This window comes from Typopeltis vanoorti, chromosome 14 (genome assembly GCF_054136105.1).
Source record: "Typopeltis vanoorti isolate ZY-2024b chromosome 14, IOZ_Tvanoo_1.0, whole genome shotgun sequence".
Taxonomy (NCBI): Eukaryota; Metazoa; Arthropoda; class Arachnida; order Uropygi; family Thelyphonidae; genus Typopeltis; species Typopeltis vanoorti.
Genome location: NC_143562.1, coordinates 24,527,357 through 24,552,436, shown reverse-complemented (window position 1 = coordinate 24,552,436; position 25,080 = coordinate 24,527,357). Strand labels below are relative to the sequence as shown.

The following is a 25,080-nucleotide window of genomic DNA, read 5'->3' as shown; positions in this document are numbered from 1 at the left end:
ATAGGCTAATTTCCAGACTACAATATACACACACACAGACAGACAGGTGTGTGTGTACACACACACACACACACACACACACCAGTAGAACAGAAATGTTTAGCAATATTTATGCTATTTATCTTCTATATTCTTCCCAGTCTTTTGTATAGTTACTGTACTGATTTATGTAGTGGAAACTTTCTATACAATTTGTTTTGTTCCAGTAGCACACTCAGGGTTTAATCTGGGGGGTAAACGATTTGAGAATACACACTACGCATTGCATACGACCTATGACTGAGCATCTGCAATGATTGCTAATTCATAAGTAGTATAGAAATAGAAGACACGACACAACAAATAAAAAAAAATGAATTTTAATTAGGAAAAGATTTTTGGAAAAATTTTTCCCGTTTTCTTTTCTTTTTTTAGGAGGGGGAACTGCCCCCCCTCCTCCGGGTGCAGCACTGATTTGTCTGGGCTGATTCTTTATGGATAGAAATTTTACTACTCCGACAGCAACAAACAATGAGATCAAAAATCCCACTCTGGAATTTTAAAGTGGCAGACTATGCTCATCACTCAATATGAGACGGCTGGATTGCGAGAGATCTGAAATGGTATGAAAATGGCAAAAAAGTATCTTTATCGTACTATTTCAATCCACCTACAGCACTATGGTTCCAACATTTCAGATGTGGAACTGTCATCAAAATATCCTTGCCTGGCTTTGGCTGAATGTCTTAGTTTTATTTAGATTTTACCATAGAGTCTCTAAATACAGTAAATGCAAACTATTGCAATAATCACTATAGCATAACAATGTGCAATCAAGAATGACAGAAAAGACCAGGCCTAAGCATTGACCCAATGCAAACAGTAAAGCACAGAAGCAAGCTGAATTTCCTCACAAATAATGTTACAATTCACATTGCAAAACAGGTGTTGGGAGTAGTCTTGTGAAGAGTGCAGAAAAAAAGTTTATTTGCATTTTATTAAAACTAAAAACTTGTAGCTGAAGTCAGTAAACAACAGGTGAGAAATTGACATGAAAATGTACAAATGCAAACAATAATGTGAGACATAAGAAGAGAACTAGAAGAGTATGAAATTATAAAAATGGAAATCTGAATTATTGTTTAAATTTTTAATGTTAACTTGAATTAATGTCACTTACCTGAAATCTTCATAGACAGAGGCTATTAATAATGTTGATCATTATTAATAGCCCCCAGAATATTTTGCCACATTAATATTTATCATGTATATTCTAAAAAGTCTTCTCATCATTTTTGTTTAGCTACTTTTACACACAGAGCTTAATATACTTTAATTTTTCTTTATATTTCTTATAACTTCACCACATGCCTCCCTGGCTGAATCAGTTAATGTTTTTTCAAAGTTTGCCAATGGGTCTCCAAGGCTTGGTTCTTGTTTTCAAACTTTCACTTTTCTTGAATAATATTTGTATGTGTGTGTGTGTGTGTGAGAGAGAGACTGCACGTTTCTGTTTGGTATCAAATCCTTTTTTTTATCCTCCTCAAAAGTAAATTGTTTAGTCATCTGTTATTTTAATTTCCCTATGTACTTTTTGTCTCTTGTTCTGATCCAACATGAAGATATTACTACCAACAATAACAGTCAATGAGACTTATTTCTTGCATATTCTCTCCAGGTGAATTTCTGCATATCTATTTTGACACTCGTCATGATTAGTCCACGTCCTGAACAGCAATCTAGTAAGTACATACATTATTATTAGTTTTCCCCATTCTGATGTTTGCCTACATCACTCAACTTGATATTGCTCCAATCAAGGAGATTATCTTTGTGTTCAGTGTTGAATACAATAGGTGCTCCTTTTCTCTGTTCATTACTATCTGAATATAATATCTTATGCTTGTTATTCAGGAAAATCTCACCTATTTTTGTCTTTCTGTTTCAGTGAAAACAATTATACTAATATGATACTATCTCTAATTCTTCTTTACTCCAATTATTCATTACTAACATCTGTATTTTATTAATGTACATGTGAATCTCAAATCTGGATTTTTGCTCCAAAATATGCTCCTCCCCAAATTCGAAATACTTAAAAATGTTTATATTTTACATAAACATATCCTTCTGTTACTATAATAAAATATTCCAGTTCTAACTTTTATCAACATCATCATCAAATTCCTGACATGTACCCTCAAGGGGTGAACAGGATATGATAGTACTACATGAAAAATTTACATCATTACAAACTTCCTATCTACAATTTTCCTCCAAATCAGTCTATTACTTGTCAAGACTCCAATATTATCATTATCAGATCTCATATTTCTATCGTCTAAAGCACATTGTACCATATCAATCCACCTATAATTCGGTCTTCCTCTGGGTCGTTTTCCTGCCAACCTGGCAGAGAACACTTGTTTTTCTAATCATTCCTCGCCCATTCTGTTTAAGTGACCATACCACCTGAGATTAGCTCTGCTAATGCATTCCTGGATGCCGACAATGTCAAGTTATTTCCTAATATCCTCGTTTTTAATATGATATTGCCATTGATGCCATCTGTTCATGCCTCTAATCTTTCTCAGGACTCTCATATCTGTGGTCTCTAGTCTTTGGTCAAGTGTTTTACTTCTGACCCAGTTCTCAGATCCATAAGTTAAAACTGGTTTGAACACTGTCTTGTATACAGCTAATTTAGCGTTCTGACTAATTTCTCTCTTATTCCATATGAATTTATTCAATTGACTTCCTACCATACCAGCTTTGTTGATTCTGTTGTCTATTTCCATATTTAATTTACCATCTTCACATTTTGTGTTGAATACTATGGCTACTCCTTTTCCTTGATTGTTATTGCCTGAATATAACATTTTGTATTTATTGCTCAGAAAGATCTCACCAGTTTTTGTCTTTTTTTGTTTCAGTCACCCCTATTATGTCGATCTGGTACTTATCTAATTCCTCTGCTAGCTCCATTTCTTTGCCATTCAGGCTTCTTATGTTGATAGTACCGATCTTTAACTCTGGTGATGTTGAGTTGGGGTTTGTTTTCAGATTTGTTCCAGTTGCTGACTTTTCGCTGTTCGCCCTGGTTCCCTGGCGAAAACAACAGGGGGTCTTGTTTAACCGGATGACACCCCAGCCAGCATGAAATTTTGTCATGTTGTACCATCATTTTTTAATTTTCGTTTAACCAATACGAATACAATTTGGTTGGCTAAATCCCAAATTGCCAGTCCATCCTCGTTTGTTCAGTATCCAGGTAGATACCCAATAGGGTGCACCACGAGATGATGAGGATTGGACATTAGGTCAGAAGCACTGGTCGGTTTTCCACTGTATAACTGAGTGGAGGTCTCCTCTCAGTTATACAGCTTTGACCCTTGAGCACCCAGTTTTAACTTTTATTAAGTCCAAAATCAAAAACTGACTTTCAAAGGATGTGACCCAATACCATTCTCTACACATAAAGAGTGCATAAACAATACAAACATTGTAATTATTGAACTTACGAAGAACAGAATCTTGAGTAAAGACTGTCTGCCGTTTTCCAAGTCTCATCGTTCCTCCCATGTTACCAGTATTATGTTCAGGCATATCAATTACCTACAAGAGAGAGAAAAAAAATTATGGTATATGGAAATGAATGGAAATTAAGAAAAAATTACTCTTATCACAACAAAAAGAATAGTAATCTATTCTTTTTGTTGTGATAGAGTTTATCTTCTAAAAGGATCATTGTATTATTCTTCCCATCTTTCTACCTAACTACCAAATTACTAAGTAATTCAATCTCAGTAACCAAAAATAATGAACATTCTTCCAACAGCAATAACATCTAGCACTTTTCATAATTAGATGTAACATAAAACACCAAAATAAACTACTAATACTTTAGCAATGACTATAGTTGAGTCTCACTTATAGCAAAACACCATACATCAATGCATGGTGAATGAAATTTGCTATAGCAAAAGGCTTACTTATGAGCTCTATATTTCCAGATGTGCCATACCAATTTCTCACAGCAGCTATTAGGCATCATCTGAAGTGCTATATCAAAAGTTCAGTTCATTTATTATTTTTTTTAATCTCTTAACACTCATCTTTACTAGGAAAGAGGATTTTTATAATACAGAAACTAGATGACACCTGCAAATTTATACTATATATCATGAAGTTGCTACAATTCCTTATATGCTATGCAGAGTATTTATTCCAAAAATAAATAGTACTTAAGAAAAACCAACCATCTTAAAATGTAGTCAATCTTAATATGACTGTCTAAATTAAAATTCTGTATTCAAATGACAATTAAGGAGAAGTTACACTGAAGAAAGATAATATTATTATGAATAGTTGAATCCTTTTACTCCAAGGAGTAAAAAGACTCAAGGGAGGGCCCATTCAGGCATTCATACTTAAATACCCATCATATCTCTTAATAAACATTTACTGGAGACAAGACAGAACACATTAATGGTAGCCCATTCCATACATACCACATACCTGTAAAAGCCTAGATCTCGCATGCTTCTTAACAATACTCCTGGCCAGCTTCCAAGGATGACCCCAAATTCTACCTCCACCATACTGTTACAAAATTCTCACTCCATCTATTCCTCAAATTTGAAGACCACATTTCCTCAATTTGTCCTTCTATGCAAAATTATTCTATAGGCCAGTTATCATCTTGGAACCCATATGACAATTAACTACACATGGTACTCTAGACATCGTATTGAAATCTTGTGGGAGAATAAATTCCTTATTCTTACAAGTTAGTGTTATCTTAAAAAGCACTGTTATCAAATGTGATGACTTAACCACCTTATGCAATGTAACTCCTAAACTTTAACTCAGTCCACTAGCTTCATTGATTACTTCCAACAAATTCACATTAATATAATATTCTGTCTGTAATGTCTTCCATCAAAAATACATAACTTTACATCTGACAACACTGAAATGACATTCGTTGTCATTTCCCCATTACCAATCAATTGCATGAGCAAGTGACAGATCAGCCTGAAAGGATTCTGTATTAGCTACATTCGTTATCACTCTCTCTAACTTAACAAAATCAGCAAAATAACTGAATATCACATTCAAGACCCTCACAAATATCATTTATATAGATGTAAAAACAACAATGGTCCAAGTATAAGTGGTGTACCTGTTGATACACCACATCACTCTTCTAGTTTCCTCAGACTCAGCACAAAAATACATTACTTTCTAATACCTGCCAATCAGCCACTCTCCAATCTATGTCATGAGTTAACTGCAAACCCATCCCTTTGAGTCTGTGTAACAATCTCCACTGTAGAATCCCCGTCAAATGGCTTGGCAAAATATTGAAGTAACATAGTATATTCATTAATCTAGCTCTGCTGGCACTCTGTTAAAGAACATGAGAGGATTGCTAAAATAAGATCTACCAGAACATTGCTGCCATCTAGAGAGGCTATCACTGTTATCTACCTACCTTTGATGTGATTCCTCACCAACCTTTCCAATATCTTGATGACTACACCAGGGATACTGCTCGTCTATAAATTGCTGAATCACTCTTAGCTCTACCTTTACATAAATGGAATTATCTTGCTCTCCTTCATTCGTTAGGAATCTTGCATGTGTTGAGACTTAAGTTTGAACTACCACATTAGGGGTACTGCTAAATGTTCTCCACATTCCTTCAATACCCGTGTAATATCTCAACCAGCCCAACTGTAACAGCTTTAATAAGTAACTCATCTAGCATCTTCTTTCACCCACTTCTTCCCCAGCATCCAGAGAGCTACAGGTCCATCTGGAACATATACCTTACTAAAGTGATCACTTAAAAACTATTTCTGTGTATGACACTTTCTGATAATTTGCATCCACTAAGGTTATTCTTCCATAGTCAATACTTTCTTTTACTTGCTACATAGTAATAAAATTCTCTTGGATTTCCTTTGGCCAATTTGGCTAACTTCTTTTCATAACCTGATTTTGCTTTCTTCACAATGGATATCACTCTTCTCATGATATCAGATCCACATCCTCTTTTTCTGTAGCTCTTGCTTTGAAGTGTCATTTATTCATTTAACTCCCATGTAATTAATTCTCCTAACTCTGGGGATGCAGTCAGATATAGGTTCCTTTAAGTATCGTCTAACTAATTCCCACATGCATTACTGATTCTTCTACCATGCAGTTTTCCATGCTAAGGCATGAGAAAATGTGTGGTAGAGTTCAAATTGCCTTCTCAGTTTATTATAATCACCTGCATTCAACACATGCCCCCTTTTTAGTCAAAGCTCCTATATACATTGTCAACTCCCAGGTCAAAAGTGCATGATTGTTCTCACCAATAGGAGGCAATGGTCATATCATTTATATGCAATTCTCAGACACCATTAATAGATCCAGTTTCCTGGTACCATGAGATCTCCATCACATGCTACTTAAGGTAGTTATCCTTGAGTAATTCTAGAAATTCATTTTTCTTCATCTTGCATGCTTTCACCATCCTCTAGTCTATATTCTCGTAGTTGAAATCGCCCATAATGATAATCTTCCTTGTATCCATAAGATTAATCTATGAAGTTCACGGTCCTATTCAGATGATCCTGGTCAGTAGTAATACTATGGCACTAAAATGTGTATTTTATGCCATTAACTCTCTTGTCTTGTCAGCTCCAAACCCATTTATTGTATTACTCATACCATGAGCACCACTGGAGATTTCTACACTGATTGAATTTAATTCCCCCAAAATCGCAAGGAGTATGGTGGTGGTCTTACAATGGGCAGCGAGAAATTCACAGACATCCATGTGAAGATTTGAAACTACAGTTTCTGGGATAGGGAGAGAAGTGCTATTCACTCAGCACAACCAGGCGGATGAATATTATACTCTGCAGCCTTATTAATTTGACCAAATTGTTACAACTGGAAATGACAGTGCAAACATTTATGAAGTGAATCTAGAAGTTTTGGAAAGTTTACAATCCCTTCCCTGCATATTATCTATTTTTCTGATATTTCATAGCTGTTTCAAGTAAGCTGAAAGTGGAAGGGATATGTCACCAGTAGAAGGATTCCAATCCATGACATTAGCCTCTGAGCGGAAAGCAGGAGTGCAATCTACTTCAGCACCTGGTGAAACACCATTTCCTTACTCTTTAGAGACCCTGCTACCATGTTTTCCCCAGGAAAAAAAAGTTTCAGTTTCTGTTCCCTTCTCTTCCCATATTGTGTGAGTGACAGCTTCATGAGTAAGTCAGACACACTCCTTCCATTTGAGGGAACAGCAGAAAACAGTTCAGAAGGCCAGCCACTAAATAGCATATTAGGATCAAACCTGATGGTAGCTCATCAGCTAACAAATAATCCTGCTGCCATCCACTTTATCAAATAGTGTCTGGAGGGAGTCAAGAGTATATGGGGAAATATGGTGAAACTGCCAAGGCCACACAAAGGACTAGAGACACTCGCTACATATTCCTATTCTTTAACTCTTTCTCAATACAAATTGACCACAGAAGTTAAAAAATTTCGATAACATTAAGAATAAAAAAATTCTCTCTCAAAAAAAAAAATAAATAAAAATAAAAACTAATCTCTAATCTAAAAAACATAAAACAACAAACATACTCTCTAAATAGATCCATATCCACTTCAACATTCATGGGCTTAATATAAATGATGTGCATACCACTTACAAATATCTAAACCTGACCTATTATTTTTAAAGAATCTCAACTGGAAATCTGTCCATCTCAGATTTCAAAATATGTTCTGATTGATTCCTTCTGCTGCAAGAGTGGAACTCTGTGTTTGTTAAATCTGACATCCTATATCAGGGAAATAGCAAATCTTGAATCTCCCATTTATAATCTATTCTGGCTCAAAATTTCCTTGCTCCATTTACTTTCTCTATTACACTTCAAATTCTGATAACAACTCTGACCTCATTATTTGTCTTTGAAGCTCAATCATACATAGTCAAAATAACACAACAGGAGTTTTTCTTGGGGTCTTCAACATTCACAACTCAGGCTCAAAAGATAATCCTGTCTACTCTCCCTTGATCTCTTCTTAACCAATTCTCCAGAAAAAAGAAAATAAAAATAGAGACATTAGCTGTTCCTGTGTCATTTAACAATACAACAGTACCAAATGGGATGAGTGATGTGATTTTTATTCCTCCTTTCATGGGCTCATGATTGTTTATACCCTTCAAACCCATAAACCCACTCCAACTGAATAACTGAAAATATTCTTACTGGAATGTAGGCATCATCTCCTTTTACAAACATATATGTCAAGGTGGTTCCCAGTCCAAAAAAAATCAGCATGTTGCAAGTGGCTTAAAACCAAACTGCAACATTCCCCTTCAGCCTACAAGGTGCCAATCAAAAACTGCAAAAAAGACCATCAGAAATAAAATCCAACTCAGACTTTGAAAAGGCCAAATGCAGGAAACATGCCTTTTACTCAAATGACAGTCAAGCATCCTGGTTGCTTGTCAAGGCTATTGATGCAACTGTAGCATCACAAGACAAAACTAACCTCCTCGCATCCCTCTTCTAAATGCAGAAAAGGCAACCCCCCCCTCCTCCTACCAAAAAAATAAATAACTGCTCACTGTATGCTTCCTCTGATCCATTAGCAGAATTCTAAATAATTTAAACAAGTCTTCTGATCTTGATGGTATATCTCCCCAACTGTGCTTTAGAAGTAATGCCCAATCCTATGCTGCCTCCACAATCTCATAATAATCTAGCATCTGCCCTAGAGTATGGAAGTAAGGTAAGCCTATATTCAACTCGTTCCAAAGAAAGGAGATAAGTCAGCCATGAAACAAACTATCATACCATTACACTCACCTCAGTTCAAAAATAATAATAAAAAAAGTCATCAACAGTCAATTCCATCATCTGGAAGCCCATCATGGATTCTTCTACTCTTGCTTCAGAGTGTCCTTATCAACATTACTCATCTATGAATTGGAAAGGTTGTGAAACCCATGTAGTAAATCTATATCTATATCCACTGCATCTGATTGGGCCAAGTATAAAAGCGCACTCACCAAATTACCATCTTGTGGTCTATCATCCGTTCTTTGCAACTGAATTGCCAATTTCCTCCCTGGTCAATTCACACCTTTCTTCAGATTTCCCCACCAATGCTACATGGCTCTGTATTTTTGCTCATGCTCTTTCTGTTAATCATAAATGACCTATCACTAACCTGAAATCCTATTCACAATTCAGCTGATACCAGTACTCTACTTTTCTCATTTTCGTCTGAAACCTTGCAATGGAATCCTGCACAAGCTACAGGATCTTCCATAATGAATATCTTAAACATTGATCTCGCTGCCATATTTCAGTGGGGTGAATACAACCTTTTCGAGTTCAATGCCACTGAAACACAATTATGTCATTTTCACACAACAAAAGATCATATTTGCTTCTTCTCACTTCTGATAATGTTGACATCTCCATGTGAGATTAGATATCTCTTCTTGACCTAACTTGCACTAACCTCTCCTGCCATAAGCACATCCATGACCTCCTCAAGCTCCAAAAAACTAGGTATCCTTTTCCACTCAGGACATTACTCCTCACCATATCCCAAATCTGCCCTACCTTAGAATACTATTCTTACATATGAGACTGGAGTGATGCACCAAAACCTCTCTACAAATGCTTGATGCTATTCAGAAGAGGATGATCCTTTTAATTGATGATCCATTTTTCAGAAGCTTACTCCAGTCACATCTCAGATCCGTGAGGGACACCAAATTAATAATGCTAAGAAATTACATTCTGGTTTAATCCTTTGCCATTTTTAATTTAATTTATAACCAAGTGAAAAAAACTTTCTACATTAAGGACATCAATCTGCTGAACTGGCAGATGCTATTCCTCCATTTTCCCTCAAGCCCATTAACACTCACACAAGCAGCTGTTGATTAACATCCATTCAATGTCCATCTCCAAAAAAGTATGGATGTGATACAGGTTCTACAACCTATTGTGTGTGGAGGGCTGATATAAAAAACTCTACAAATCTAGCTGGTAAGAGTTATGTTCTGCTTTACTGATTTGACTACACTGATGTCACAAATGAATTTGACCCTGCAATTATTTGTGGAAGTTTTGGATTGCACTCTTATCTCTAGCATAATTATTTTGCTTTGACTTTTCAGTGGTGTTTGTTTAAGCTGTAAGAGAAAGGGAAATGGAATATGTACTAAAAGAAATTGCCAAACTCTCCTAGAAATTATAATCTATGCAGTGCTTCTACCATTACTCAGTTTCCTCCCAAAAACACATCTGATAAAACAGTAGCAGCAAAATTATTCATTTGTGAGTCTCCAAAAGCATTATTATTAGGTACAGTCTTGTATACCATCCCCCATTCACTTTATAAAAAAACTGAAAACTGAAGAAATTTTGCTCAAAAATATATTACTGTATGACAGTCATCTGGAATCTTCTATTCAGCTAAATGGAAGTTAGCTATAAATTATGAAGAGAGAATAGGAGATTTTATTTGAAAGAAAAGGAAGTTCAACTGGCCAGTGGCTATACACTGTGACATATAAATCAAAATGGTAGAATGGGATATGTTTAACAAATGAGCCACTTCACTACAGTAAGTCACTGCATAGATGTAGTTTTTAGCTGCTATTTTTGAATATGAACACATGAATATGTGTGCACAAAGCACACACAATGACAGGTAAGGTATTAATGATCTTAAAAATACTATCTATGTATGAGAAAAGTTAATTATCTTCCATTAACAAAGGGTCTAAACACTGCTATCTAAACCTTCTATCCAGAAAACTGCAGTTTTCTGGATAGAAGGTAAAAGGAGGAGGCAATATGGGTGAGACATTTAAGCTGTTGAAGGGTTATCGTATTAACATAGGAGATTTTTCATATGGTAGAATAAGGTAAAGGAGCAAGGACAAATGGGCCATCCCTGGAAATTGCAAAAGAAGGTGGTGAGTAAAAGGGTAAGATGCAAGGTTTTTTACATCGAGACTGGTAGGAGCATGGAATGCATTGTATGAGAGGGTGGTGAATGTGCAGACTGTGAATAATGATTTTAAGGAGTGGTATGATAGACTTTGTGTTGTCCTCCCATGATGAGTCTTATGACTCCATGGAGGTCAGAAAAAAAAAAATAATAATATTTTTTCTAACATAATATAAGGTGCTTTCCAAAGGTTCAGTTTTGACTAGAAAACAAAATGTAGGCTTAACTTACAGATTGTTGCTGTGTCCTTCAAAGTAACCTCCTTTGCAATTTATACACTGAATACAATATTTCTACTACTGATGGCAACACTGCTTGTCTTTCTTTAAGATCACATTCAATACTTCCTATACAAGGTGGTATCAAAAAGTTTCAAGACTAGGTTTGTAACACGCCAACAGATGGCAGCACGCACAGTCACAGGGAGCATCTACCTGCATAAGTCAGTGTGCCAAAAGACACCGTCCTGTGTACATCGGGAGCTGTGCAACTGATGCTATTCTGACCACCAGCGTTACCACATCTGCGATTTCATCATGGACAGCAAGTTAAAACAAAGAGCAACTGTGAAATTCTGCATGAAACTGGGAAAATCTGCCACAGAGACATTTGACATGATTCGGCAAGTTTACGGTGATGCTGCAATGAGTCGTTCGAGGTGTTTTGAGTGGCACGCATGCTTCAAGAGCAGAAGAACATCACTGGAAGACGATGAGAGATCAGGAAGATCTTCAACGAACTCAACTCCCAAAAATGTTGAAACCATTCGGCAACTTGTGCATGAGGATCGTCAGAAAACACTCCACAACATTGCTGCCATTGTCGGTGTGTCATATGGAACAGTCCAGGCATTCCTCATGTGCGATTCGAACATGCGCCGCGTTGTTGCTAAGTTCGTCCCCAGGAGCAGAAGGAACACCACGTCGCAGTCTGCCAAGAACTCTGTCAGAGTGCTGTGGATGACCCATCCTTCATGTCGAGGATCATTACCAGTGACGAAACTTGGGTGTACAGGTATGACCCTGAGACGAAGCAACAGTCTTCACAGTTGAAGAGCCCATCATTCCCATGATCAAAAAAGGCAAGGCAGGGCCGCAGCTCGACCAAGTGCATGCTCATCGTCTTTTTCGACATTCGCAGAAGTGTGCATTGAGAATTCGTCCTCAGGGGCCAGACCATCAATAACAAGTTCTACTGCCAGGTTTTAAGGCATCTGAGGGAGGACATTCAGCGAAAGCAACCTGATCTGTGGCACGTGAAAAACTGGGTGCTCCACAACGACAATGCACCCTGTCGCCGAGCTCTCCTCACACGCGAGTTTCTCGCCAGAAACAACATGATCTCACTTCCGCACCCACCCTACTCGCCAGATTTGGCTCCTGCAGACTTCGCCCTCTTCCCAAAGATGAAGATCCAGCTCAAAGGTCACTGTTTTGACACCACTGCGGAGATCCAGGGCGAATCACAAAGGGTGCTTGACATGCTTCGAAAAGAAGACTTCCAGGACACATTCCAAAAGTGGCAAGAATGCTGGGAGTGCTGTATTGATATGCAAGGGACTATTTTGAAGGTGATAATGTGTAAACGTAGATAATAAAGTAATTTCTCGTAAACAGAGCTAGTTGAGTACTTTTTGATACCACCTCGTATATCACAATCAGCTGATCTCTGAAACATACTCAAACTTTATCTGACAGAACAAAAGTCAAAAGGAACTAGATATCAGGAGATTGGAGTGTACAGGACCAAATGGCCATGTTGTTTTTAGCCAAAAATTATTGCGCACGCACGCACACACACACACACACACACACACACACACACACAGGGCAGCATACAAGGGATATTACAGTTATGAAGTTATGCAAACTGACACAGTTCAGATGTGCAACTTTTTTTTTCTGGTCTTTACTGCGTTCTATATTTAGGTTCAACAGTGGAAGAAGATGGAGGAGCTGAGAAGGAAGTGGGATACAGGATACAAGCCGGTTGGAGGAAATGGAGGGAGATGGCTGGAGTGTTATGCGATAAGAGGGTGCTGATCAATCTGAAAAGCAAAATCTATAGGACAGTAGTGAGGCCAGCTATGACATATGCTATAGAAACTGTGGCCCTGAGGAAAAATAACATCAGCAGGATGGAAGTAGCAGAGATGAGAATGTTTAGGTGGATGTGTGGTGTGACCAGAAAGGATCGTCTGAGAAATGACTATGTGAGGAGAACAGTGAAAGTTACGAACTTAGGAGCGAAGATACAGGAGGCAAGGCTGAGATGGTTTGGTCATGTGATGAGGAGGGAGGACGAATATGTGGGAAGAAGGGTCATGCAGATGGATGTGCAAGGAAGGAGGAAGCATGGGCGGCCAAAGAAGAGATGGAGGGAGCTGGTAGAAGAGGACTTGAGGATGAAGAACTTGGATGTGGTGACAGCCCAAGACAGGAGGATGTGGAGGAGACTCATCATCAACAGTGACTCCCTTTAAGTGGGAGAAGCTGCAGAAGAAGAAGAAGAGAAGACTGCCGAAGGACATCCAAATAATACTGCCAACTGACAGCATGGTAGGCAGAAACATATTCCCAGCATATCCTAATGATACAAACACCCTGATCTTCAACACATGATAATTTATCTTGACCCTAGAAAACAATTTGAAGGCTGTACCTTTCTCGATGTCCCATCTTTAAATGCCGATTGTAACATTTCAAAGTTCTGATATAAACTCTCTGCTCTTTCATGGCATTTCAAAAACTGCAAAATACAGCTGAATAATTAAACTACATTTTTTTTTATATGAATCCTACCCTGAAAAGCTGTTAGCTTGCAGTACATTAGTCTTAATATCTTGGATGGGCTAAGAATTGGATGATCCAGTAACCCTGCTCTACAGACTAAACATGAAGCTATTTGAGGCCTCTAACAAACAGGATGTTGGTGTCTCACATAAGTCACCTCTCCCACACCTAAAAGACATTTCATAAAGCATCCATGTTCATGGTTGATGCAAACCCACAGTCTGTTGGAAGGCAGGCATGCTAACCAACTTGGCCAACTAAAACGATGAAAAAATAAATACGTAAAGTAATACAAAAATAGATGAAAAAAAAATGCTCAAAAATTACATAAAACAATGCAGCTATAATGGTGGTACTCAAGAGTAACTCACAACAAAGCAACATAGTGATAATTTCCAGTGGCAGCAAGCCCAAGTCTGGAAAATTTTAAATTGGAGTTTATTATAAAGTTTATTACTTTGTAATAAACTCCAAGTATTTCTTTTAATGCAAAGCCTAAAAATTACCTATGAATGTATTATACAAAGTGGAATGTTTTGGCACACAAAATACAATACATTCTTCATCAGCTGAATAAAAAACAGACTGTTTACATAAAAAAATATCAATGATGTAAAATAATCAATCATTATTCTTACCACAGGGTGAGGTGTTGCCGAATCTGTTTCCGTAGAGTTCGCATTCTTCCATCCCAGGATGTTACGAGAAAATTCAATGACTGCACACTGCAGACCCAAGCAAATTCCTATGATTTAAAAAAGGGAGGGAAAAAAACTAATGGAATGTAATAAGACCTAAACAGTGTAAGCAAGAATAAATAAAAACAAATGTTAATTTTCAAACCAATTTATATATAAGAAAAAAGGAATTTTTCATTTCATAATTCAGATTAAATAGCTCTCACAAAGTTTCTACATAAGGTCACATCTGTAAAATACTAGTTATTTTCATTTTATCATGCATGAATTTGAGTAAACATTGCATACACAGACATGGTTCCTGTCATTTTGCCTTTCCAGTAAATCACTCAACATGCAACATGCCAATTTTTGAATAGTCTTTCTGACTGTTTTGTAGTTAAGTATAGATGCTTCATCTATCATCAATTTAAAAGAAAACATTTTCTAGTTTCAATACCATCTATAGAGACTAATTTATAAATTATGGTACATAGTAATGCAGCACACTGTTGCAAAGAAGAATAATGCCTCCACAAGCTTAGGGATTTTGCATTTCTGAAAAATTTTGAGAGTTGAAACCCATGATTTTAAAATATTACATGATATTGAAGAATTAAGTTTAAGAGAATGATTTGCAATCAGAGAGAAATCAAAGTATATACTTCCAGTTTTATCTACAGACACAAAGAAAGTATGCAATATACCAGCTGAATGGCAATGTTGTAGCATTACTTCTGAAATAATTTTTCCTTTCTCAATATAGTTATCAGTACACTCACATAGCTCCTATTCAGCAGACATGAATAGGAGCTATATGTTCATTAATTAGCAAGACAACACGCAAGTTGATAAAGAATAGGTGCTTTTTATTATAGGAGTTAATAAAAACTGGCAGTTATTAAGTTCAAATTTTCTTTTTACCATAAATGTTTTTTCATACTGCTCAGAAAATTTTATTTATTTATTTTTTAATAGTATCTGATATACTTTTCAATTCTTGATCTTTCATCATTGTCTGATTTGATGCAGTTTTCTTTTATGCTTTGTGCAGATAGGTATGAGTAGTAGCAGCCTTTTAAGTCACAAATTATTTATAACTAAAAATATATGCTGCTTACAAACAAGATAACTTATTCCTTTATAGTTAGCACTAATGCATATGTTTGCATTTCTCAACAACATTCACAAAGCAAAAAAAATAATATACTATCAAGTAAGGTGCTCAGATGTAAATAGATGTACTATTAATCTGTTTCTTTCTTAATAGTGTAGCTGGTGCAGAAAGATAATTTAATGAAACCCATTTGCAGTAACATTAATCACATTATACAAAATATATTACAATAATGCTATGGATCTTGGCATTATGATGGATAGGAATTTTAAGTCCAAAGGTCACATAGCAAACATACAAATACAACTTCATATTGGAGGCTTAATGGATTGTATACAGCACCCAGAAAGGATTAAAACAGAATTTAATACTTCCTATATATTTCGTCTCAGTAAATGAGACATCTTCAGGGATTACAAAAAAACTAATGTAACATCAAAAACAAATAACACACAATACTAAGCCCAACCACGTGGTTGACACTAAAGTCCTATCTAGGTGGAGCGCCCTCTAAGGGCGGTTGTAGGTGGCCTGGAATGTAAAGTGGGACCTCTGGTGATAAGCGTTTCCCAAATCTTAGGAAGCTTAATGCAACCATATTTGTTGAGATTTGGTTGGTTCCTGAGAGCTGCTACTGATTCTAAGAATAGTCTCTCTTTTTTGAATTTGCTGTGGTGGAACATGGTGGTTTTTTTCTATCAGATCCTGTGGGTTGTATCCAAGACATGGTAAGCCAAGCCTGACTGACCATAGTTGTGTTTGCGGATGTATGACTTATGTTCCTCCAGGCGGATAGTGGCTGATCTGCCTGTCTGTCCAAAGTACGCCAGTTTACATGAACAGGGTACTTTATAGACTCCAGGCACTGAGAGAGGAGGGAGCTGATCTTTTGTAGAGTGGATAAGGGTAGCAAGTTTATGGTGGGGCTGAAATGCTGTGTGTAGGTTGTACTTTTTTAAAATCTTGGCTATTTTTTTCTGATGTGCCACGGATGTAGGGTATGGTGATGGCATTTCTAATCATTCATGAAGAAGATATAGCATGCAAATCCAGACAATACGGTAAATCGAAACTATGACTATCTAGGCAACTAAATAGGCTGGTTTTTTTAAAAAGATGTCGGGATACAAAGGTAATACTGAACTGTGTTAAGCTAAAGATCAACTTATCACCGCGCCAGCTTGTCACTTTTGTGGGAACAAATCACCGCTACTCGTGCCACCCTCTCCATGACAAACACCGCCATTAGCTCCCTACAATCAGAGCTCTCCGCTCTTTGGTCTATTCTCTCTGGCATCTTGGAAGCTTCCTCACAGAAAGAATTTCAAAAAATAAAAAATAAACATATCAAGAAATTTAACAACCTAATTAAAGCCAAACCGCAAATTCAGCCGCTCCAAACAGTAGTAAACTTATCGTCCAAAAGGCTCAACGATGAAGCCGAAATCGGCCACAATTTCGCGGTCGCTCCTAAAGAAGTGCCAGTGCTTGATGTGATGTACAATGTCGAACACGGTATCTGTCGCTTAACACCAGAGATAGCAAATAACATCAGACTTGACGTCACCAACATCCTCGCCCAGTCTCTGCCTCCAAAAAGTAATTTATCGTCCGCCCAACACGCAGCTCTCATGAAATTACGAAAAGAAAAAAGTATTGTCATCACCGAAGCAGATAAGGGTAATGCCACTGTCGTTCTTAATACCACGGAATACAATCGAAAAATAGGGATTATCCTCCAAGATCGCTCTACCTACACCCCGCTAGAACACGACCCCCACAAAAACACAAGTTAAAAAATTTACTTAAAAGTGTCTTCCTGGCCCTGGAAATCACAAAAAAACTCAAACCTTTCCGTTTGTAAATTGTGTGTGTGTTCTGAAAGGCCGATTTATCTTTAAGCAGGATGAAAAACCCGAGTTTCCAGGAGAAAAACCCTGCTACCTCCATAAGCGATCGGCTAACTCAGCTTCGATTGAAAAAGTCCATATAAAGATTCCTCCCATCATGACGAGAATCGAATTTAGGCCTTTTCTAATTGAAGGGTGCAACGTACCAATGCACTAAAATTGGGCTACGGAGATAGTTTCTTTGTAAATTTACAAAACATGCATTAGCTCCTTGGAATTTTTGAAACTGATACCAATCAACAGCTCTTATTTACTCATCAACTGAAAATTCTCTTGTCAAGGACAAACAGATAAACACATTTTACAAGCCCTCATGATATTACTGCATGAGAAGTTTACATTATTACCAACTTCCTATTGATAATTTTCCTCCAAATTAGTCTGTTACCGTCTGAATTCCAATATTTTTGTCAAGATCTTATATTTTTGGCCTTCTAAAGCAGCGCTTCCCAAACTATGGCCCTCAACAAAACCTTGGGGGCCATAGGTTTTGTTGAGGGGGCCCGTGAAATAATGAAAACAAATTTAAAATGTTTTAAGACTAAGTAGATTTTTTTTATTTTAAAAGAAACATATTTAACTTTTATTATTTATTTCTTTTTTGTTATTTTTTATATTTTAATAGAAAAATTCACACATTGGTGTTGGTTCACAAACTTTGCTTCCTGCGTATTTCAGCGCTTAATGAATATTAGTAAATATTGCTTATTCATATAAGTTTCATTTCAAAGGAGTGGTTAATTGTATTTACTTCGAATGCTCTCCAGGGAAGCTCCAAATCTTCCTGTCCCTTTCATCACGCGTCCGTAATCAGGGACTGTTGATATTGACTTTATATACATATCAAAATTCATTTTATATTATCACTGTCATCTGAGCTAGTTTTCAGTTACCAATAAAAGTTTCGCATATACTTCATACATGAAAAAAAGCTTAAACAAGTTCATGTGGGGAGATAGTAACTCCTTGCAGTGGTAAACAACATGCCCTCCCTAACAGCCACTATACTGCAGAGGCAATAAAAACAAGTACTTTTATTATGCCAGTGAATAAGGTATGAGGAGTCTGTGTAATATATTTCTCAACAAATAGTGCAATTAGAGACAATTGGGATAAAAACACACTAATTAATGAATCACATGTCCCCTCATACAGAAACTATGCTGCATAGACTGAAACAAAACCATGTTGCATGGGCAAACACAGTATCTAACTAAAAACTATTGTTATTAATTAGATGTGTGCGAGTTCGATTTCCCAAGGCAGCAATAAAATTCAACCAAACGTGTTAAAATTCGTAAAAGTGTTAAAACTAAGTAAAATATATATATATATAATGAATGTTATGGCAGTTTCACATATGGAATTCGGTTGAAGAGAGTTAGCATTTCAACTCAATTGTCAGCTATGCTTTTATCTTTCAGTTGCGCAATCTTTTGTTAATACCGCACCAATCATATGCACGTTTTAATAACCTGCCTTTGCTGTCTGTTTCGCGTTAGACTTAATTACCTTAAAGGGAGAAAAGTCACAAAAGAGAAAAATGTTCTTGGTCCGGGGATTCCTTTATTCAGGTAATATTCACTAATTTCATGCCAGTATCGGTAAGTGGTGATATTATTTGATCCATTCTACGTTGAAAAATTTAACCCTGAGATGGATAAGTGGCTGATAAAAAAATTAAAAAAATTCCCGTGAACAATCAGAAGAAGCAGAAACAGACTCAAAACAAAAAGGGCAATATTTCATATTTTACCAGAACAGCCCGCATCGTCTTCAGAACCAAACGGTAAGAGGCAAAAAATGTAATATATGCATTTGATTTTTGCAATATTTGCTATGTGTGTTTTGTATTGAATATAAATACAATAAATATTATAATAATATATCTCTCTATTACAATTTTTTTTAGAGGGGGTCGTGAAATATTTTAATTTTTGCAAAGGGAGCCCTGACATCCAGAAGTTTGGGAAGCACACTGTTCTAAGGCACTTCTAACTACATCTGTTCATCTAGTTGTTGTTATTGATTTTTATGGCACAAAGACATCAAAGGTCATACTGCATCAGGACTCAAGTTACAGCAGTGCATATGGTAGACCATTAGTAGGACAATCACAGACACCCATGCCCTGGCAGGATTCAAACCCACAGCCTTTTGGCTGGAGAGCGGATACGCTAACCACTCGGCCAACCAGGCTGGCAGTTCATCTAGATCTTGGTCTTTACCTGAGGGGTGTTTCCTGTCATCAAAACTGCTTTGTTAAACTTTCCTTTCCAATTCTGTCTAAATGATCATATGCCAACTCTTGAATATGGTCACCACACCAAAAATGTATGAATCCAAGATTCCTTCCCCCCTTTTATAATGATACATGTAACCTTGCTCTCCCAATAAGAAAATAGGAGCTTCATAAAAGGCGATTTGATTTTAAATGGATAATCCATCCATGAGAGGTTGTCAACCTACAGTATACTAGTACCCATTTACACCATGTAAAAAAACTGCTCAAAATATGTGCAGTTTTTTTTTTTTTTGGTTCCTCATCATATACCTTTTCCATACCTAAAAAAACGTAAATACAGATCTTTGTTATATTCATATAATTTCTCAACTATGTCTTGGAGTGGAAATCTAAACCTGACAATCTATTTGGTTGTCAAGATCGGATTCTGGATTCTTCTCCAAATTTCCCCTTCCACAATATTTCTTAACCTTTTCTAACCTAGAAAACTCAGCATAGGAATTCCTATGTAATTTTCACATTCACTTTTATTTCCCTTTTTTATAGATGGTTACTATGAGAACACTAGTCATCAAGAATTTGAATTGTACCTTAGGTACACTAGTTTTATTGGAAGCGATTATGAATTTGTTTAATGAGACATAATAGCTTTGAATGTGAAAATTAATCATTACTTTATTATGTGTATTTACTATTAACTAACATTTCTTCTTCATGTAGCTTCCTCAGTGAGAAGGTGTAGCACCATGTCCTTCCAGTTCTCTCTGTTGGTGGGTTTCCTTTTTGTTTCTGCATAGCCAGGTAATCCTGTCTGATCTTATATCTTCAAGCCATGTCCTTCATTTTTTGCCTCTTGATCCTTTTCCCATAATTTTTCCTTCTAAAACTGTTAATATCCTCTGTCCTGCTGAACCACTCAGTACATGTCCCACCCATCTCATCTTTCTCTGGATCAATTTCTGTAATAATGATCTGTGTTCTCATTCTCTGTAGGATATCTGTATTTGTCACATGTCTCTGTAGGATATCTGTTGTCTTATTCTCTTCTTGAATATCCAGGTTTCACTTCCATATGTAAAAACTGACCACACTAATGTTCTCATCATTCTTTTCTTTGTCTCGATATCCACAGAACTTCTGAGCAGATTTTTATGTTTCTAGAAGGCATCCTTAGCTATGGCTGTTCTTATTTTTTTATCTTGCTTTCCATCTGCAGTAAAGTAGGTGCCTAAATATTTGTATTCTGTTGTATGTTCAATTTTCATATTGTTTATAAATATTTCTGGCTCGGATCTGTTTTCTTTTGAGATTTTCATAAATTTGGTCTTTTTTGCATTTATATCTAATCCAAACTTTTTACCTTCTTCAATTAGCATCTGCAGTAATTTGATTAATTGTTTCTGTTTTCTGCTATTAGAATGGTATCATCAGCATATCTAAGATTGTATTTTATACCATTGATACTAATTCCTATTTTTTGTTTTTCAATCTTTTTCATCACTGTCTCACTATAGATATTAAATAGATTTGGTGAAAGGATACACCTTGTCTAATTCCTCTTTTTATTTTTACTACAGAAGCCTCAGAGTTAAACAGCTGCATTTTCTGTTTGGCATAAATCATTTTTATAATCTTAAGTATATGATCTTCTATGTCTAATTTATCTAATATACTGAACATTTTATTATGTTTTACCCAGTCAAAGGCCTTCTGAAAGTCTATGAAACATATGTAAATATTCCTATTTCTTTCAAGTGATCTTTCTATTAGTTTTAGTTCCAGGATAGCATTAATGGTTCCCTTCCTCTTCTGAAACCTTTCTGTTGTTAACTCAATTCACCAATTAAGGCTCTTTCAATTTCTTTGTTAACAATGGTTAAAATAATTATAGATGCATGGGATATTAGGCTCACAGTTCTGTAATCCTCAAGATTATCAAGGGCATTTTTCTCTTCGGGATTCTGTTTGTGTTCTGACATCAGTGCTACATAAGCTTTGCTTATGTAGCACTGATGTCAGAACTCAAACAGATTTTATACCAATATGCTTAATACTTGAGGTATGTTTTACTTTTCTGGAAATCTGAAAATCTAGAATCTCAGAAATACATATATCCTATTCTCAATCATGGTACAAATTAAAGAGCTTACAAGGAATGGACTGTGCTACTATTTTAATCAAATTTTAAAATGATATAAATATTGTAAAATTACCTAGTCTAGCCATAAATGCTATCACAACTTGATAACATAAATCATTTACAGCTTTCAACTACCATTGCCTACCATGAAACAAGGTGTTGTCTTAATACAATTTGGTTCCTTTCTCAGAGAAATGCAACTTGGATACAACCTGACACATAACTGCCAAAATCTGTGAAGAGGATATCTCTGTCTGTTGTTTGCGTACCACCAGAGAAGTCCCTTTGATTTTATCACCCTCATTAGTTGTGGTGTTAGGAAGGGTTCAGTAGAATGACAATAGGTCACAAAGTTAGACATGCGACATCGTTCTTTGCAAAATGTTTCTCTCTCACGAGATCACTCTCTGCATTCACACAGGATTACAGCAGAGGTGTGCCTTCACAGCCCTCACAGGCTATTGCATCCTAACATAGAGTGGCTGACCTGTTTTCTGGCAGTCAGATAAGTATTTTATATTGTTATAATGGTTAGCAGTCCAATATACACAAACATCCTACTGATCCCAAGTGTTTTTAACATGCTGAAAATAACAGGTGGCTGCATCCCAACCTTGTGAAGTGCTATTATAGCTAAAGTTCTCATAATCTCCCCGCTGCATGTTAATCTGTACAGCTAGACAACTCTCTCTCTCTCTACTGATAAACACACTAATGTTGGCTGTACACAGTGTCACTAACAGAACAGGACTTGCACAATTCTGTGAACAGTGCAAGTGTAAGCAGAAGTTGTAACAGTATTTATGGCAAGACTATGTATATTAAAATATTTTAACAAATAGGTATTATTTCTGGGAAAACTCCCATGTTACTCCTCTTAAAAACCATTATTTTTATGGCTATTTTGCCTGCTTTTGTTTAGGAGTGCCCCTTTTTAATGTCATTGGCTTTGTTACCATAAACTCTTCTCCAAAAAAGTTTCTATTTTCAGCCCCCCTCTTTCATCTCTTTCCTATGCTACAAAAAACCACTCTGCCCCCCTTAAAAATAATATATGTATATATTATATAAAAACCCAGGTTTTTTCAAATCAATTCTCCCACATTGCCTACCCCCCCTCCCACTTCCCTTTTAACACCATAACAGCAGAAGTATGCACATCGCAGAAAGAAGACAGGCAATAAGGTATGTGCAAATTTTCTTCTATTATGTTACATATATTTGTCTCTAAAATACATCCGCAATGCCCTAAGAATTCTTGAGTAAAAAGCCAATGACATTAAAAAAGGGGCACTTCTAAACGAAAGCAGGCAAAATAGCTGTAAAAATAATATTTTAACAAATTTTGATACATAAGTATATTTCACATTCTTCTTTTTCTTACCTAAGAAAGGTTTCCTATTTGTTCTTGCCCATTCAATTGCTGCAATTTTGCCTTCAATTCCCCTTGAACCAAAACCACCAGGTATAAGAACACCACTTAAAGGAAAAGAAATAGCAAATATTGATTTGTAACTTTACTATTTTTCCATACAACAAAAAAATGGCAGATATTATTTGCCAATATGTATCCTCAAGGAATACTAAAAGCAATACACAATTTAAAATGCAAGAAATAAATAAAAAGTACAAGAAAATATATAAAATTAATTTAATAAAAACAAAAACCCTTAGTTCATCCACAGTACGAACGTGTTATAGGTTTGCAAAAACCTTTCATGGGTGAAAGACCACAAAAAAAATAAAAAATAAAATAAAATTGAAAAAATTTGAATAGGTGGAATTGTGGACATGTGAAAATGGCTGTCAGTTCAATGTTAATAAATGTAAAGGTATCCATTTTGGTGTGATTAGATATCCAAATGTCATATTATATTGGTGGGATTATGCTAGAAGTAACTGATCAGGCTAGGGTAGACAGGAAGTTGAAGGGTCATATAGCAAAAACTGTAAATACAACTCAGAGAATAATTGCAATGCTGAAATGAACATTGACATGTAAAGATAAGGAAGTCATTTTGCCTCTTTACAAGGCCTTGATAAGACTTCACTTGGACTATTGCACCTAGGTCTGGTCTCCTGGTTTCCATGATGATTCTAATAGTGAAAAGAGTGCAAAGGAGTGTCAAAATGACATCAGGATAGTAGAATACTGATTATGAAGACAGATTGAGAATTTGTAGGTTGCAGACATTAGCAAACAGGAGAAAGAGGGATGATATGATTGAGAGTTACAAACTTCTGAAAGAGTAATACAGAATTTCAGTAAATGGAATTTTTCATTTTATGGAGGGTGGGGAAAAATATGCAAGGCATCTTTGGAAACTGAGAATGAATGCTGTCAAGAAGGGATGAGGGCTAGATTTTTCTCTTAGAGTGGTGCATGATTGGAATGGATTGCAGTTGGATGTTGTGTGTGCAAGCAGCATGAATGAACAGGTATGACAGCTGGTGCGAATAGTATGGCCTCCTCGATGAGTGCCTGACTTCCTGGAGGTCTCGCTTAATAATAATAATAATTATTATTATTATTACCATCTTCCCATCAATTTCTTCCTGTTATGACAAGTCTCCAAAAGTGTTAGATCATGAATTTTGGCTCTTGTAAAGCACTACTAAATGCATCTGCCTGAATATTGTCCTTCCTCTTTTCCCCATCCTGACTTAAAATACCTGTTTTATTATCCTCTCCTTTCCTATTCTTTTACATTGCCCAGAAGAGTCCTATAAATTTTTACAAACAATAACAGCTTGATAACAAGCTGAAGTGTTGTTATTTATATTTTCTTCATGAGAGCCATCATGTTTGTAACAAATTTACTGTATTCAAAAAAGCCTACTACATAAATAGTAAACATTCCTTACCTAAGTATATAAGCCAAAGTCTACAATTCATAAGCAAAAAAATTTTGGCTTATGTACTACAGACATGTACTTTTGTTTTGTCTAATTTTTACACTGCAAACTCTATACATGGAAACAAAATCCTAAATTCCAAATTAAATTCTATTCAGTGCAGAAATTATTAATGTTAGTTCAAATTGTTCTGTCAACAGAAATCATATGTAATCAAAAGCAAAAGTGAATTATATCAACATATTCCAGTATGTATTCTAAATTCTGAGTTTTGCTGATATATACCCATAACAGTAAATTTGCACCCTA

The 25,080-nt window shown here is 36.1% G+C and overlaps 1 protein-coding gene across 1 annotated transcript in view; it reads right to left on the bottom strand.

Annotated features, from left to right (window-relative positions):
• LOC150099310 (CTP synthase 1-like) overlaps nt 1-25,080 on the bottom strand; it is an 85,104-nt gene that overhangs the window by 6,785 nt on the left and 53,239 nt on the right. The window contains exons 9-11 of the mRNA XM_090404501.1: nt 23,300-23,394; nt 14,465-14,571; nt 3,501-3,594 (exon numbers count right to left, since the gene is read on the bottom strand). Of these exons, the coding sequence (XP_090260627.1) occupies nt 3,501-3,594; nt 14,465-14,571; nt 23,300-23,394 (296 nt within the window). The remainder of the gene's footprint in view (nt 1-3,500; nt 3,595-14,464; nt 14,572-23,299; nt 23,395-25,080) is intronic.